Source organism: Triticum dicoccoides, unplaced genomic scaffold (genome assembly GCF_002162155.2).
Source record: "Triticum dicoccoides isolate Atlit2015 ecotype Zavitan unplaced genomic scaffold, WEW_v2.0 scaffold2977, whole genome shotgun sequence".
NCBI lineage: Eukaryota > Viridiplantae > Streptophyta > Magnoliopsida > Poales > Poaceae > Triticum > Triticum dicoccoides.
Genome location: NW_021261290.1, coordinates 17,415 through 31,904, shown reverse-complemented (window position 1 = coordinate 31,904; position 14,490 = coordinate 17,415). Strand labels below are relative to the sequence as shown.

General features: G+C 47.7%; 1 protein-coding gene across 1 annotated transcript; it reads right to left on the bottom strand.

Moving 5' to 3' along the window:
- Positions 1-8,083: 8,083 nt before the first annotated feature.
- On the bottom strand, positions 8,084-9,355 carry LOC119345797 (aspartic proteinase nepenthesin-1-like). The gene has a single exon (XM_037615683.1). It carries the CDS (start codon positions 9,353-9,355, stop codon positions 8,084-8,086), a length of 1,272 nt encoding a protein of 423 aa, XP_037471580.1.
- Between the last annotated feature and the right edge of the window lie 5,135 nt (positions 9,356-14,490).

Genomic DNA, 14,490 nt, shown 5'->3' with positions numbered 1-14,490 from the left:
TTAGAAAGGCACAAACCAGTAACATAGACATTGCCCTCTTGCCGTTTAAGCATGTGGTCCCTTGTTCGATCCCCTCTTGCCGTCTTCACTTTTTAAATAGAGAAAACCATACAGTTTTTTATTCTTCTTTATTATATCTTTATAAAATGAAAAATGTACTTACAGCGGCCCAACAGTCGGGACAAAGCAGCATCACTCCGTTTTTTTTACTGAAACGACTGACATATGGCTTGACAATTGGATACCTAGTTCACTCATGAAGAGACCGATCACATCTCTTGTTCAACAACCGCCGCGGAAAGTGTCAGAACTAATCAACCATGCCACATCCTCATGGAATGAGCAGCTAGTTTGGTCAACCTTTATACCGATAGATGCGGAGGCAATATTGCAGATCCCTCTTTGCACCAGACAGATTGAAGATTTTTGGGCATGGAGTGAAGATCGGCGGGGGATATTCTCGGTGAGAACGGCCTATAGGATGATTCAGCAGAGAAAATTGAGTCGTGAAGCTTGGTTATATGAGCAAGATGGATCTTCTCACACAAACACTGATGGCGATGGTTGGACAAAGCTTTGGGGAATCAAGGTACCTTCGAAACTTAAGATCTTCCCGTGGAGATTTGCTAGGCGGACCACTCCGACGGCTGCACTTTTGCATCATCGTAACATGGCGGACTCGGTCGCATGTTGCCTGTGCGGGGCCGAAGACACGTGGAGGCATGCGCTGTTAAAATGCACTGTTTCTCGAAGCACATGGGCGCTGTCTTCTAAACGCATCATTGATGTGCTGAACAACAACGAGGAACCGGATCCGAAGAAGTGGCTTTTCTCCATGCAAGAGGCGCTATCTCATGATGAGTTTACAAACTTTGTGGTAACTCTTTGGGCACTATGGGGAGCACGTCGCAAGGCAATATACGAGCATATCTATCAAAGCCCGTCTTCAGTCCAAGCTTTTGTACATTCTTACGTGAATGAACTCAACGCACTGCAGTCCATCAAATCGAGGCAGATTGCAAGACCTGCTCCAAGACGATCAGGTTGGATCGCTCCATCTGTCGGGCTGGCAAAGTTTAATGTTGATGCTGCAGTGGGGAGAGGAAGAGGACATGGAGCTGTAGCAGCGATTTCTAGAGATTCAGACAGAAATTTCTTGGGAGCTTCGGCTGTGGTCTTTAGAGGGATTTCAGAACCGGCGACTCTCGAATGCATGGCGATCAGGGAGGCTCTAGCTCTAGCTAAGGACTTGAAAGTGACAAACATCCAGGTGGCCTCCGATGCAAAGGTGGTGGTACAAGATATCCAATAGAAGAATCCGACAGAGTATGGAGAAATCATACATGAAATAATAGAGCATACATTATCTTTCCAAGTTTGTAATATTTCTCACGAATTTAGGAGCTCGAATATCGAGGCTCACAAGCTCGCGAAGCACGAATTATCCCTTCCGGCTGGCCGGCATGTTTGGTTGGGACAGCCGGGTGGCCTTTCTTTCGTCCCTGTAAACATTGTGACGTCGGAATAAAGAGCTTCGGAGCTTGTCTCAAAAAAAAAACTCCGTTTTTTTACTAAAAAAAAGAAGCAGCGTCAACACGACGCAACAACAGGAGCAGTCCATTTTACTAATCAAATATCTTAATGCATGACACGTCAGCTTGAAGCAATGTCCAAACGACGCAGCACACAAGGCGGTCCACCACGGTTCGAACAAATTTAAAAAAAAAAGTAAGCCCGACACATGTGTGGGTTGGACACGCATGACACATCAGCATGAGCCATCCATGATGGTCTGTTAGGTGTACACTTGGTCAACTCGTGACGGTATCCATGACGGTCCATCATATGAACTCCTATCTCGCTAACCCATGACAGATTGCTTGATGAAGCAGGTAAATCCGTCATAGATTACAATGGTTTCTGGGAACGTCATCAGAAATCCGTCATGGAATAACCGATTTCTTGTAGTGTGCTTACATGTTACTGGTAACTGGTAGAGTCAATTACGTGTATTCAGAGAGTTCTCTTCGGACAATTGACCCGGATAAGATGAAAAGGAGTGGGCGGCAATGTCTAGTAAGTGCCGAGGAACCGGCGTGTTTTGAAGACGCAAATACGAAGGACTGTTGGCGTTAGGTAATGGACGAGGTGTTGGGATCAATGTGCGATAACAATGCATGGGAGCTTGTGAATCTTCCAGACTACCATAGAGCCATAGATCTCTAGTGGGAATTTAAGATCAAGAAAGATACCGAAGGCTAGTAGCCAAAGAGTACGTGTAAGAAGATATTGCGGAGTTCCAAGAAGTGTTCATTCCCATTGCAAAGATGGAAACAGTGAGAACACTCATCACCGAGGTGATGGCCTTCGTCGAGGACTGCAAGATGAAGCGCATCACAGGGGGTCAAGAGCAAGGAGCTCATCATCTGGGTCACCATCTGCGACATGTACATCCACAAGAACGACCACTCAAAGATCACACTCAAGACGCCCATCGGACTGGGAAGGACCTGCCCCGTCTCTGCCTACGGAAAGTAGGACGACAACAAGCACGACGTGGCCAACTAAGAGACCATGGCTGGCATAAATATATATGAACTGTTTTAATTAAGTGAGATTACGAAGTTGTAATACTCTACTTTGGCATTTTGCCGGATTTTAAATCGAAATGTGCGCTCGCTTTGCATGGTTCCTTAAATCATAGTAAGTCTAGTCATTCATGCAAAAGGCCACCTCCAACATGCCGATCTAAATGGAAATAGATTTAGTCCGCTATTTGTCCGTTTGGGATGGTTGGAGACGCGCCGTCAGGCCGCATCTGCCCAAATCTAGCGAGTGTGCCCAACTAGCCAACCCGTTTAGACTTTCATGCATATAAATCCAACTAAAAAGAGAATATTGTAGATAGTTGAAATAAAATAAATCACATAGTTCTTACATCGTAATAATAAATAGTTCACAACAAAATAAAAATCTCATAGCTTACAAACAGATAAATTTTAATTGTCACAAGTACATTAATAGAAAAAGAGCTGGTATATCTATTGGTTGACAATATGAGTCCACATATGCTCAATCTAATTATTTTGAAGTCGAAATTGAGTTGCTTAATCACGCATTTCAGTATGAACCTGGGTGAACTTTGCAAACGTTAGGTGAACTTTGCAAACGTTAATGGGCGTGCACAACTCAACTCAACATTTTCACCATGAAAATCAAACTCTTGATCAAAGATCTTTTCATCACGCTCATCCTCTGCAAGTACTGAAAATAGAGGTAGCAGATAGTTTAGTAGCAAGAAAATTCTTAACAAGTAACAAGTAGCACTAGTAACAAAGGTGCAGTAAGGTGACCCAATCATTTTTGTAATTGAGGACAAACCGGAGAGTTATCTGATAATAAGCAAAGCATTCTCAAAGACACATGGGAATTACCGTCTAGTTACATCCATTATGTTTAGTATATTCGCTTTCGCTACTTTGATAATTTCATATGTGGGTGGACCGGTGAGGGTGTCATGGACTAAGGGGTCCTCGGGCCGCCACCCTATCTCTCATGGGCCGGACTGGTGGGCCGCTCTTGATTCATTGAAGGAAGGCTGGACTACAGGCGACCCCGTGATGGAAGGAAACCTCCAAAGACTTGGCGTATTCTCCACGTTTGGTAGCAAAACCAGCATGTCTATCCCCTAATGCAGACTAACCATGTGTATCCCTAGGTACCCCTGGTGTCAATATAAACCACATGGTTTATCCCGTACGTGGGAGAACCATTATCGCCATAACCACCTAGGGTTTAGTTCATCTGATATCGTGGTAGATCAACCCTGTAATTGGAATACAAACACATCAATTCAATCAACATGACGTAGGTTTTTACCTCCTCGAGAGGGCCCGAACCTGGGTAAATGCCGTCTCTACGTTGCCTATTACCCATCAATCTAGGATCCACACCTCGGGACCCCCTACCTGAGATCTGCCGGGTTTGACGCTGACATTTTGGTGCTTTCATTGAGAGTTCTGCTGTAGGATCGTCAAATGATGGATGGCTCACTTAGTAAGTGTCGATGTCATCCGGACCGGGGATGTCTTCGTGCCTGGCTATCTCTTCATGTTTGGCAGCGTCGTTCTACACGCCAACCCAACAGGTCACCTTGACCAGATCGACAGTTTCGCTCTTGAGTAGGAAATCTAGTTCGGCAACCTAGAGTTCGTTGTCGACGTTCGGGGTGATCTCATCTTTACTGGGTTCTCAGCTTTACCTTAGGGGCCCAGCAATCCCGAAGCCTCAATTTCAGACCTTCTCCAAGATCCTTGGGTCGGCCTCTATCTCGGATATGGCTTTGAGCTCGTATCTGATCTCAGCGGTCAGCCTTGGCAGAAGGCATCCCCCTATGCAAGCATACCGGAGGTTAACTCCCAAGGACTTCAGAGGATGAATCTGGCTGACCTCTTGCTGTTAGACGAGACGTTGGATCAGATCCAAGCAATGAACATCAGACACAAGTTTGCCGAGTTCCACGATAGAATGAACTCGGTAAAGCGCTGGCACAAATTTGCTAAGTTGGACTCGATATTACTGCTGAAGTTACTCCTGCTTTGGTTAGTCTCAGGCGCAATAGTGCCAGATGCCGCTAGATCGGCGCCCACAGGCATATCCTCCTTGTGCCCCGTGCCGCCAGGATACACAGGAGTTTGTTGTTGCTGCAAAAAATCACGGTTTGGAGAGCTGATTTTTTCACCGCTATCTCCATCAGGGTTAGAGCTATTAAACAAATGATTATCAACATGATATTCAGCCCCTTGATAAGTAGGATTTAATATCTCTAGAGATAACAAAATTATTTCAGCACGTAGGCGAGCACCGGCATTGCCGTGGAGAACAGAAAAAGGAAAAATATTTTCATCAAGTGCAACATCCCTAGAGATGTAAATACGGCCAGTGAAGATGTAAGGCACTTGAAGCCTTTGTGAAGGTTGCTATACCCAAGGAAAGCACATTGCTTTGACCGCAATGCGTGTTCGTGTTTATTGTAGGGTCGAAGATTGGGCAAGCAAGCACACCCAAAGATTCGAAGAATAGAGTAGTTTGGTTTTTCATGAAACAGCCGTTCAAAGGGTGTCCCAAAGTTGATAACCTTGCTAGGAGTTCGGTTTATCAAGTATGTTGCAGCAATGAGAGCTTCATCCCAAAGTTTAAGGGGCATGGAAACTTGAGCAAGAAGGGACAAGCCTACTTTGAGAATATGTCGATTTTTCTCTCTGCTGAACCATTTTGTTGGTGAGCATGAGGGCACGAGACCTGATGTGATATGCTTATCTTGGTGAAAAGGGAGTTTCATATTTCATACTCCCCTCCCGAATCTGTTTGAAGAGCAAGAATTGTACGGTCAAATTGTCGTTCTACAAGATTCTAAAAGTCAAAAAATTTCTAGAAGACCTCAGACTTGTGTTTGATTAGATAGATCCATGTGAATTTATTGAAGTCATCTATGAAACTCAGATAGTATTTTTTTATTCTTCCTACTATTACAAAAGCAGGACCCCAAACATCAGAAAACACATGTTCTAAAGTAAATTTTGAAGCACTTATTGACTCTAGATAAGGAAGTTGGTAACTTTTGCCTTTCTGGCAGGCGTCCCATACAAAATCATTATGGAAGGATGTAGCACATGGGAGTTTATTTTCACTAATGTCTTTGCTAACAATAACAGAAGACAGATGCACTAGACGTTAGTGCCACCTATCCAAGGATAGCTTGGTAGCACTTAGCACTTGCTTCTTGACATTGGATCCGGTGTGCCTAACTCGATAGAGACCTCTCCTACTCTTTCCTTGAAGGAGTACCTTTCTTGTTCCCTATTCCTTTACAAAATAAGAATATGGATGAATTTAAACAAAAGAGTTATTATCAATCGCAAGATGACTAGCAGAGATTAGACTTTTGTTGGCTTCGAGTACATGGACAATATAATTCAAATGAAGATCACGATCTAGGGTGTGAATAGCAGAATGACCAATGTGTTCAATAGCCATACCTGAACCGCTTGCAGTATGAATCGGCTCATTTCCACTATAGTGATCACGCACAGTCAGCTTCTCCAGGTCGCTCGTGGTCGGTGGCGCCACTTTCAAGGTACTAGTTGGTATCCACCCCATATTGTGGAGAGGCGAGATTTGCTGATTTCTCCTCTACCCCTTGATAGGACTCGTCATAGCGCTTCGGCACTTCCAGGTTGGGTGGCCCATTTTACCGCAGATCTGGCTCTGGACCGTGGGGGCACATGCATGGTTGGTATAGTTGCCCCCGCCGCCACTGCTCTATCCACCACTGCCACAACCGTCTGGCTTGGAGTAGCCTCAGCCACAACGATCACCCCCGTTCCCTCCTTGCTTGCGGCCGTGGTCATCACTCCCACCGCCATTTTTGGCGAAGCGGCCTCGAGTGGCAGCATTTGTAGAGGACTGCGATCCTCCACCACGAAGATTCATCCTCATCTCCAAGCTGAACAGCTGCGAGAACAGCTCGGCCACGGTGTCCGATTCCACCTGGGAGCACATGGCAGAGACCATAGGATAAAAGTCCTCGTCTAGTCCTGCCAGGATGTGGGAGACGATATCTTCTTCGTCCATCTTCCTCCCTGTAGCGATCAACTCGTTGCAGAGGGACCTAACCGTCCCGACGTAGTCGGTGATGTAGGAACTGCCCTTCTGCAGATTGGCGAAGGCGATTCTGCTGTAGGTTGTGTGAGCACGGGTATGAGAGGCAATCATCCCCTCCAACATGTTCTAAAGCTCTGCCGAGGTGTGGCAAGATGCAACCTGGATGGCCATCTCACAAGGAAGCGTCGTCAGAAGATAGGAGAAGACTTGTTGATCTCGCGCATGCTAGGCTCGGAGGACAGGGTTTGCCGCCTTCGTCGTGGACTTGCCATCAGACGAGGTCATGTCGATTTCCCTCTATGGCGGCGGCTGGTTGACGTCGAGGTATCCATCTGAGCTCGCCGGATGGCGGAGAGCAACGTCGCCTGCCACAGCGCTTGATTGCCCTTGGTGAGCTTCTCGGTGGTGGCATGAACAAATGGAGATGAGGGGAAGGAACTTGAAGACATCGCCATGGATAATTTTGAGGAAAGCTCTAATTACCATATGAGAAAATGAAGTGTATGCAGTTCTGCAGGGACGTAGTTTTTATATAGCACAGAAAGATTACAGAGGGCACATGTTATTGATAGGCTTTTCCCCTACTCCAAGCTATACATAGATAAGATAAGCTCTAGCCTAACAACCTGCAGTATGTAGATTACACGCACACATACATAGTCGTGACAACACGCCACATTACACCCTATACATGTTTACGAGCCTATCGTTTAACACAACGCAACATCCATACCGGTTGTACTACGTTTAGTCCAACACGGTAATAGAATTTGGCTCACACAACTTAACAGTCGTGGTTCCATTAATTCTGAAAATGTGCACGACTGATCCTAGAACATTCCTCCGCTCCCTTCCTTTTCATGCACTCCATTGATCTCGGTCTACAAGCACAAGCAGCCCACAAACACAAGGCAATCAACCAGTTAGATAGACGATGGATAGGTCGTCGACTGAGATATATTCATCGAAGCATCAATATCAATAGAAGTTCTCAATCAACTAATGACCCAAAAACTTCCATAAGTATTGATCGAATTGACACTCGACAACAGGGCCCACCTGCCAGATTTGCCGAGTTGTTTCTATTAGGAACTGGGTGAACATAAGATTCAGCCAAGTTTAGTTAGTTTGTCGAGTCCTCTTTCATTGGAAATATGAGAACTATTAAGTCTGCCAAGTTGCGTATCACTAGCTACGGAGTTCAATTTTGAATCAAAGTCAGCAGACACAAGTTTGCCAACCTCCACGATAGAATGAACTCGTTAAAGTTCCGGAACTCGGCACAAAACCAGATTCTAGTAGTGACATATGCATGTGTTGAATTAAATGTATCCCTTTCAATGCACATGGCACAAATACTTACCAAAGAATCTCGATTCGCAATCATATTTATGCATGCGTACAATTAACGTGGGCGTGATCAAAGTGAGCTGCAGTCGGCAGTTTGGAAAGAGAGCTCCTCCTTAGTAAGGTCGTACAGCAAGTGCATGTTCTGCAACTGGAAGTTGCCGATGATGCTCACGCTGCTGGATTCATGCATCACCATGCATGACATGGAATCATCCAGCGGCACCCAATAATTCTCTGGCGGCAGCACCATGTTCGCTCCGCCACTGAAGTGGAACACCATGGACGGCACAGCCTTTTCCTGCGCCACTGCCACACACAGGTCGATCCCACTGCCGGCTGGTGGCGGCAGGAGGCTCCCGTTTAGCTGCCTCCGGAGCTCCTCTCTCAGAGGCCTATACGCCCCATCGACCAGAACCGAAGTGGGGTTACCGGAGTCGACAAAGACACCGCCGCCGGTGCCGTTTGGTTTCAGATCGAACACCATCGGTGGGATGGAAAGCCTGGTTTGTCCAACGCTTATCCCGATGAGTGGAACATAGTAGAATGGGTACTTTTTAGGGCCTTGCACGAAAGATATGGACATCACAGGGCTGTCGGCGCTAAGGCTCGCCGAGGCGCCGACGAAAAGGTGGCTCCTGGCACCGGGAGTGGCGTTGCTGCGGAGGTAGGGGGTGTGGCAGTAAGAGAACTTGCTGGCACCTATCTGGGAGACGAGCGACAAGGGGCCACGGCCAAGCCCTATGAGGCCCGACGACCCGTCAAGGGACCCCGGAGTGAACTTCAGCGTGTCGACGCAGCCGAACGTGAGCGTCACTGAGCCATGTTCAAAGGCGAAGACCTTCATGCCGATAGACCCTCTAGCGTCGCCAACGCCGTAGAAGGCCCCGAAAGCGCAGCTGCCATCCCGGTGGCACGAGTGCGCCCGGTTGGCTAGGCACAAGGTGTCATTGCATGGCACGGGGTGGAAGCTGTCCGACTTGGACGTGTTATAGTAGGGCAGGCCCTGCATGACGCAGGATCCTTTGAGGCTGCAGGTGGAGCACTGCGTCCAGATGAGGTCGCTACCGGTGTCGATGAGGGCCTCGACGCGCTGCGGTGGGTTGCCGATCAGGTACTCGGCAATGTACTGGCTGGTGTTCCAGTGGATGGGTGCGCTCACGTCGACAAAGGACGTCAAGCGCCGCCGGCTGCTGGCCATGGCGCGCTGCACGCGCTCCGCCACTGTGTAGTTCCCCTTGCCATCAACATGGATGAGCTCCATGTGTAGCCCTGTGCTACTACACGTAACTATGGTAGCAGCACTCGAGCACAACGCAACGATAAGCACCAGCCTTATTTCCATTGTTTCCCTTGTTGGTTTGATGCAAGCTCCTCACCATGTTATAGCTTAATTGGTAACCTATGGCCTCCATATATATTCATCTGGATAACATGTGGAAACAAACAAACTGACAGAGGATTGACGTAGTATATTCATAATTTAATATACACTAGCTAGTAGTATAATCAAATCTAGGGTGCAGGCCTGAACCATTCTTGGGATATGGGCAGACTTCCTTATGGCAGCATACAAATAGGACAGTAGTACTACCATTTTCGAAAATACTACCATTATAGATACAGATAGCTAGCAGGTGTCGTTACATCGCTCATCTCTCCAAGTGTCAACCTTTACAAGAAGCTTGGATTTTGTCGCCGAGCAGTGCTACACAGACGATACCTTTGTGCACGATTTGTGGACGATGGCAACAACATTCGTTGGATAGTTTAGTTTAACAAATCTGCACTGTTCAAGAAAGCCATCGTCCAAATATCGTGCATGCAGAGTCGTCCGTAGAGTAGTTTCGTTTTGTCGCCAAATCCTAGTGTCTGTTTTTATCATTTGTTCTCAAGGGTTGCTACACAATTATTTGACGCGGTAAACCTCCTGAGAGAACATTATGACGGAAAATTTGAATCTGAGCCCGAGCTCATCTGCACTTACGCCCACGAAAAAAATCAAAATAAAAATAGAAAAATTCAAAAAAAAATTGGGTGGTGGACAATTTGATGCATGAGGTACGCTCCAATTTTCAAAACATTTGGACTTCTGTGCAGCTCTCAGCAAAAAAAACAAATCGGAGGTCTGTAAAAATGTGTACTGTTCATATACTGTTCTGGTCTGATTTGTCTTTTTTGCTGAGAGCTGCACAGAAGTCTAAATGTTTTGAAAATTGGAGCGTACCTCACGCATCAAATTGTCTACCACCCAACTTTTTTTTTGGAATTTTTTGAATTTTTCTGAATTTTTTACGAATTTTTTTTGACCGGGTGCAGATGCACCCGGGCACCGAAACGCCATTCTCTATCGTGCTGTCTGTGTTCTTGCATGTAATGATTAATTTAACAACACATAGAAAAATTAAGACACAAATACAAATCTATTATCTACGAAAATCCTGAAACATCCTATGGGTCTCCAAACTATTTATTACTATTAAAGTTCACTAGCACAAAAGAGTCTCTTTTGACGTTCATTGTGGGTGTTTGTTGGATTTGGTACTAGAAAGCTTATGGAGTCATGATTGCTTCGATATAGCTATGCTTAGAGTAGCATCTTTGACTCCTCGGCTGCCGTCGTTGTAGTCCAAGCATATATACCATCGCAGCATCAATGGAGCAGCCAGGCTGCCGTCGTAGCATCGTCGAAACAGCGGTGCCAACGTGGCAGCACTGCCACGACTGGGAAGCACATCGCCGCGGCATCCTCGAAGAAGTTGGGCATTCGTCGGAGCCTCGCCGCGGTCATCGAAGCACGCCGTCATCGCGGTTTATCACAACATCGACACGGCTGTCAAAGCACACCGTCACAACATCACTGAAGCAGCTGGGTTGCCGTCGTAGCATCGCCAGGTAACATCATCGAAGCAGCTAGGTTGTCGTCATAGCATCGCCACGGCTGCTAAACCACCTGTCACGGCCGTCAAAGCACATCATCGCAACATCACTGAAACAAATATCTTGCCGCTATAGCATCGCCGCAACCGTCAAAGCGCACCACGACCTCAAAGCATGTCATCGCGACATTGTCGAAGCAGTCAGGCTGCCATCGCGGAATCACCGTGGACGCCAAAGCACGCTGCCGCAGCATCGACACAGTCGTCAAAGCACGGCGTCGCAGCATTGCCATGACCGCCCGAAGCACACCACTTTCGCGGTTCATCTCAACATCGGCAAGGTTATTGAAGCACACAGTAGCAACATCATCAAAGCAGCCGAGTTGCTGTCGTAGCACCGCCATGGCTGTGGAAGCACCTATTACGTCCGTTGAAGCACATCATTGCAACATCATTGAAACTGACATGTTGATGCTATAGCATCACTGCAACCATCAGAGCACACCACGACCTCAAAAGATGTCGTCACAACATTGTCGAAGTAGCCAGGCTGCCCTCGTGGCATCGTCGTGGCTGCCAAAGCACGCGTTGCGCCATCGCCACAATCATCGAAGCATGCCATCCCGGTGGATTAGGACCGGTGGCGCACCTGGATGATCGCACTCACCGCGCTCGTCATGACGGCCGTCTGGGCGGCGCTGATGGCGATGGTCGTGTGCGAGTCACCGGAGTGGGTCGTATACTTCTAATCTGGAGACCCACTCTTTGAGTGACACCTGGCAGTACGGATCTCAAAGCAGCAAGGCAGCCTTCGTCTCTGAAAGTCTGAATCCCAGTTGTGAAATCCCGACTACCACTGCCGGCCGCGGGTACAGCCGCACACCTTGATGCCGGCGTCGACTTTTCCCTTGTCACAAGTCACAACACGATGGATGCTTGCTCTCGTCGCTCGCGGCCAACTGCTGGAATGTTGCGAGTCAACGGCTCCTGGAGGCGGAAGCTGCAGCCTGCAGGACGACGCCGATCACGCTCACGCTACAGCAAAGCGTCCATGCACGTTCTGCATGTGCATGCAACAAGCCTTGGATCATTATGTCGACGGGGTACTCATACTCCCTATGTATCGAAAATGTTAAGAGCATCTAAGAATAAAAATAAGATTTAGAAAAAAAATCACACAAAGACAAAGCATGGCCACCACTGCACCGGGGCCTCTTTTGATTACATCACAAACTCCAATGTAAATGCATGGTTAATTTGGCGAGGTTCAAACGCACACAACAGTGCAGCCGTTTCGAGTGAGAGCCACACATGGTGTGCGTGCATGCATTCGTCATGTGAAGAGAAAGATGAAACAATATAAAACATTAATGAATTGCATCCTGCTAGGTGTGTAGTGATATACGTATGACAATGTACATGGATATCTCATGGTTTAGCTAGATATTTGGCTGGCATATATATAGTCCATCAGAATGAGTATCCCATTGTCCGAGTCCAGGCAAGTATCGAGCCTTCTCAGGGCACTTGCAATGTGGACCGTCGGATTGTGTGTCCAAACATATCCCAGCCCTTGAATCTTCAGACGAAATGATCCTGACCGTTGGATCGAGTCTGATGTGACTAGCAATAAATAGTGCCTCGTTTTTACACTCTTGCTGCCTTTGTGTATTACAGTGACATACGGGGCCTGGCCAGGGTGGGCTCCAGCCGCCGGTGACTGCGGAGGGTGGTGCATCGGTGCTTGCCCTTGTCTGTAGGAAGGGTGTGCCACCGCCTATAGATTTGGGTGACCATCGAGGGCATTTTCGCCATTCGATGTGTATGCCCTTGTGTGGCTCTTTGTGGGTGGAGGGGCTGCGTGTAAGGCGAAGAGGGCATCCGATTGGGTGAACCCTAGCCTCCGTCCCGTCGCGTCCCTCCCACTGAATCTCCCACCGCTGAGCTCGAACAATTCCCCACAATCCCTCGACCCCCGACCTACAGCGAACGACCACCTCCTACGTCACCACTCCATCCCTTCCGCCGGCGACCCCCACTACCTCATCGTCTTGCCAGATCAAGAAGTCGAGTCGAGGACGTCACCAAGCTGAACGTGTGGTGAACGCGGAGGTGTCGTACGCTCAGTGCTCGGTCGGTTGGATCGTGAAGTTGTTTGATGACATCAACCGCGTTGTTCTAACGCTTCCGCCGAGGGTACATAGACACACTCCCCCTCTCGTAGCTATGCATCTCCATGGATAGATCTTGCGTGTGCATAGAATTTTTTTTGTTTTCCATGCAACGTTCCCGAACACATCCCGCAAAATAGTGCTGATGAAATACACAGACCGCTGCAATAACCTTTTGCCGGGGGCCTTCGGTTCTCGGGCTTCAGCGGCTGCGGTTGTCTCCGGTAGACCTGATTCTGGTACTTCTTCTTGCTCCTGCTCAACCACCAAGGCCCCGCACACCACTTGAGTCGTTGCAGCGATGTGCAACTATAAGGGTTCGCGTGGTTGAGGCGCGACAAGGATTGGCGGGGAGGCAAGATATTCTTTTAGACTTTGGAGGGCACCTTTTGCTTCCGGCGTCCATTCCATGGGACCAGTCTTCTTCAAGATCTTGAAAAATAGGAGTGCTTTTCCCGCCAACCAAGAGACAAATCTCCCGAGGGCAGTGATGCATCCGTTCAGACGTTGGACGTCCTTTATGCACTTAGGGGCCTGCTTCTGCTCGATCTCCTGAATCTTATCCGGGTTTACCTCGATACCCCTATGGGATACAAAGAACCCAAGGAGCTTACTGGAAGGCACCCCGAACACGCATTTTTCCGGATTGAGCTTCAACTGCATCTTATTGAGGTTGACGAAAGTTTCCCGCAAATCTTCGATGAGCGTGTTGAAGATCTTGGTCTTCACAACTATATCATCCATATACGCTTCAACAATGCAGTGCAATTGGGAGCCAAAGCCAATCTGAATAGCCCTCTGGAAGGTGGACCCGATATTCTTCAACCCAAAAGGATGCATGTATAACAATATGTACTGCAAGGGGCGATGAATTTTGCCTTCTCTTCATCTTCTACATCCATCTTAATCTGATGATACCCGGTATACGCATCCAGGAATGATAACCGGTCGCACTCGGCAGTCGAATCTACAATTTTATCAATACGAGGAAGGTGGAATGGATCTTTTGTACAAACATCAATGACATCGCCATAGTCAATACAGAGTCTCTTTTTCCCATTAGCCTTAGGCACCACTATAGGGTTGGCAAGCCAAGTTGGATGCCATACTTCTTGGATAAAACCAGCCTTTATCAACTTTGCAATTTCCCCGGCGATGAACTCCTATTGGTCTTGTGCCTGTCATCAAACCTTTTGCTTGATGGGCTTGGCGCCCGATTTTTTCGCAAGTTTGTGCTCAATCACCTCTCTGGGGACCCCGGGGAGATCAGAAGGCTCCCACACGAAGAGGCTGATATTCTCCCGGAGAAAGGCGATGAGCGCACTTTCCTATTTTTCAGAGAGGCCAACACCGATGGAGACGGTGTGGCTGCCATCCTCCGAGATAGGCACTTGTTTGGTCTCAGCTGCCGGGGCGAGATGGCTAGCTTT